The 1,797-nt window shown below is 71.2% G+C and overlaps 1 protein-coding gene across 1 annotated transcript in view; it reads right to left on the bottom strand.

The window, feature by feature from the left end:
- Positions 1-1,797, bottom strand: part of MAN2B1 (mannosidase alpha class 2B member 1) — an 8,504-nt gene that overhangs the window by 2,685 nt on the left and 4,022 nt on the right. Inside the window, exons 3-10 of the mRNA XM_085323854.1 lie at positions 1,375-1,791; positions 1,160-1,276; positions 1,018-1,100; positions 792-912; positions 621-699; positions 437-546; positions 245-352; positions 26-145 (exon numbers count right to left, since the gene is read on the bottom strand). Of these exons, the coding sequence (XP_085179980.1) occupies positions 26-145; positions 245-352; positions 437-546; positions 621-699; positions 792-912; positions 1,018-1,100; positions 1,160-1,276; positions 1,375-1,791 (1,155 nt within the window). The remainder of the gene's footprint in view (positions 1-25; positions 146-244; positions 353-436; positions 547-620; positions 700-791; positions 913-1,017; positions 1,101-1,159; positions 1,277-1,374; positions 1,792-1,797) is intronic.

Below are 1,797 nucleotides of genomic sequence, written 5' to 3'. Positions count from 1 at the left end.
GGGGGGTCCCCGCGTCTCGGCTCACCTCGCTGGGCACGGGCCGGCCCTGGGGGTCCGTCACCGCGTAGGACGCCCCGTTCACCGGCAGCCGCACGGGCCAGGAGGACACGCGGCGTCCCAGGGGGTTGTAGAGGATCACGACGAACTGGAGGGACAGACGGACTTCAGCCCCGCCGCCGCCCCCCACTCAACCCCCCGAAACCCACCTCTCCGCCCCGGCTCTGCCCCGGGGGGGGGTCCTCACGCGGCCGGCCGCCTCCGTCAGGGGACACGCGCTGACGTTGAGGCCGTCGCAGAAGAYGAAGTCCTCCTTGCTGCCGCCGACGCTGGCCAAGGCGTTGGCAACGAGGACCTGCGGAGGGCGAGGGGACGGTGAACCCCGTCACCCCGGACGGACCCCCGCCGCCGCCCGGGACCCCCCCTGCCCCCCATGAACCTGGCAGGCCGCCCAGCCGCCGGCCAGCTGCTTGGCGTAGTCGTCGGCCACGTGCTGCTTCTCCGTCCCGCTCACGGCGTCGTGGTGCTGGGCCACGGCCACGGCCTCGCCTGCCGCGGGCGGAGGGGCGTCAGGGTGAGGGGGCTCCCAGCGGGGCTCCCCGGCCGCCTCCTCCGGCGCTTACGGAGCACGGAGCCGTCCCCGGCCCCGTAGGGCCCTTCCCGCGCCGCCGGCCCCGCCACGGCCTCCAGCTGGCTGCAGATCTGCCGGGGGTGGGGGGGGAGAAGGGAACGTCACGGAGGGGCGCCCGGGATGGAGGGGGGGCGGTGGGAGGGCGTCCGGGACCCCGACCCACCTGCAGGAAGTTGTTGCTGAGCCGCTCGTAGCGCTTGAAGGCCGGCCGGCTGGTGAAATACCCCGTCCAGAACTGGTGGGGACCGTCGGCGTACGGGAAGAAGTCGTCCGTCTTCAGGGACCTGCGGGACGCTCACGCCGCGTCCGTGCCCGCCCGCTCCTCTCCCCAGGGCCTCCCCCCCCACCCCGGACGCCTGGGCCCTTCCCCGTCCTCCACCCGACCTCACCAGGACAGGTTGGCCTGGTGCAGCTGCCAGAGGTAGCAGGACGGGGTGGAGTAGAGGACGTGGACGCGGCTGCCGTTGGCTTGCTGGAAGAGAGCGGGAGCGGGGTGAGACGGAGCCGAGGGGGGGACGGCGGGGGGCTCACCCGGGCGTTGACGTGGGCGATCAGCTTGTCCATGTTCTTGAACCACAGGTTGGCGTTCTCGTACTGGAAGTCGGAGCCCATCGTCATGATGATGTGGTTGGTGCGGTAGCGCTTGGCCTGGGGAGGGACCCGTTAGCACCCCCCGGACCCAGAGCCCAGGCGTCCGGGCGCTGCGAAGCCCGCCGGGAAGGGCCCAGGCGTCCGGGGCCGCTCACCTGGTTGGCTGCGACCTGCAGGAAGGAGGAGACGACGTTGTCCACGTTGTTCTCCTCGCTGTCCCCGTCCACCACGGGGGGGTCAGAGCAGAGCTGGTCCCAGCAGAAGCCAGACGGAGGGTTGTAGACGTCGGGGAGGATGCCTGGGGACAGGGATGGGGATGGGGACAGGAACAGTGAGAGGCCTGGGGACATCGGAACTGGCCCGGGGACAGCGATTGGGACGATGGAACTGGCCGGAGGACAGGTTTGGGGACAAGGTCGGAGAAGAGCCCCAGGGACAAGGGAAACCGGCCCAGGAAGAGGGCTGGGGTCAGGGATGGGGACCAGCCTGGGGACAAGGGAACTGGCCCGGGGACAGGTTTGAGCATGAGGTTGGAGAACAGTGCTGGGGACAAGAAAATTGGCCTGGGGACGGGGTTG

This window comes from Rhea americana, unplaced genomic scaffold (assembly GCF_003343005.1).
Source record: "Rhea americana isolate MKP2758 unplaced genomic scaffold, rheAme1 scaffold_882, whole genome shotgun sequence".
Classification (NCBI taxonomy): domain Eukaryota; kingdom Metazoa; phylum Chordata; class Aves; order Rheiformes; family Rheidae; genus Rhea; species Rhea americana.
Note: the sequence above shows the minus strand (reverse complement) of the source record. Positions and strands in the feature narration are given on the sequence as shown.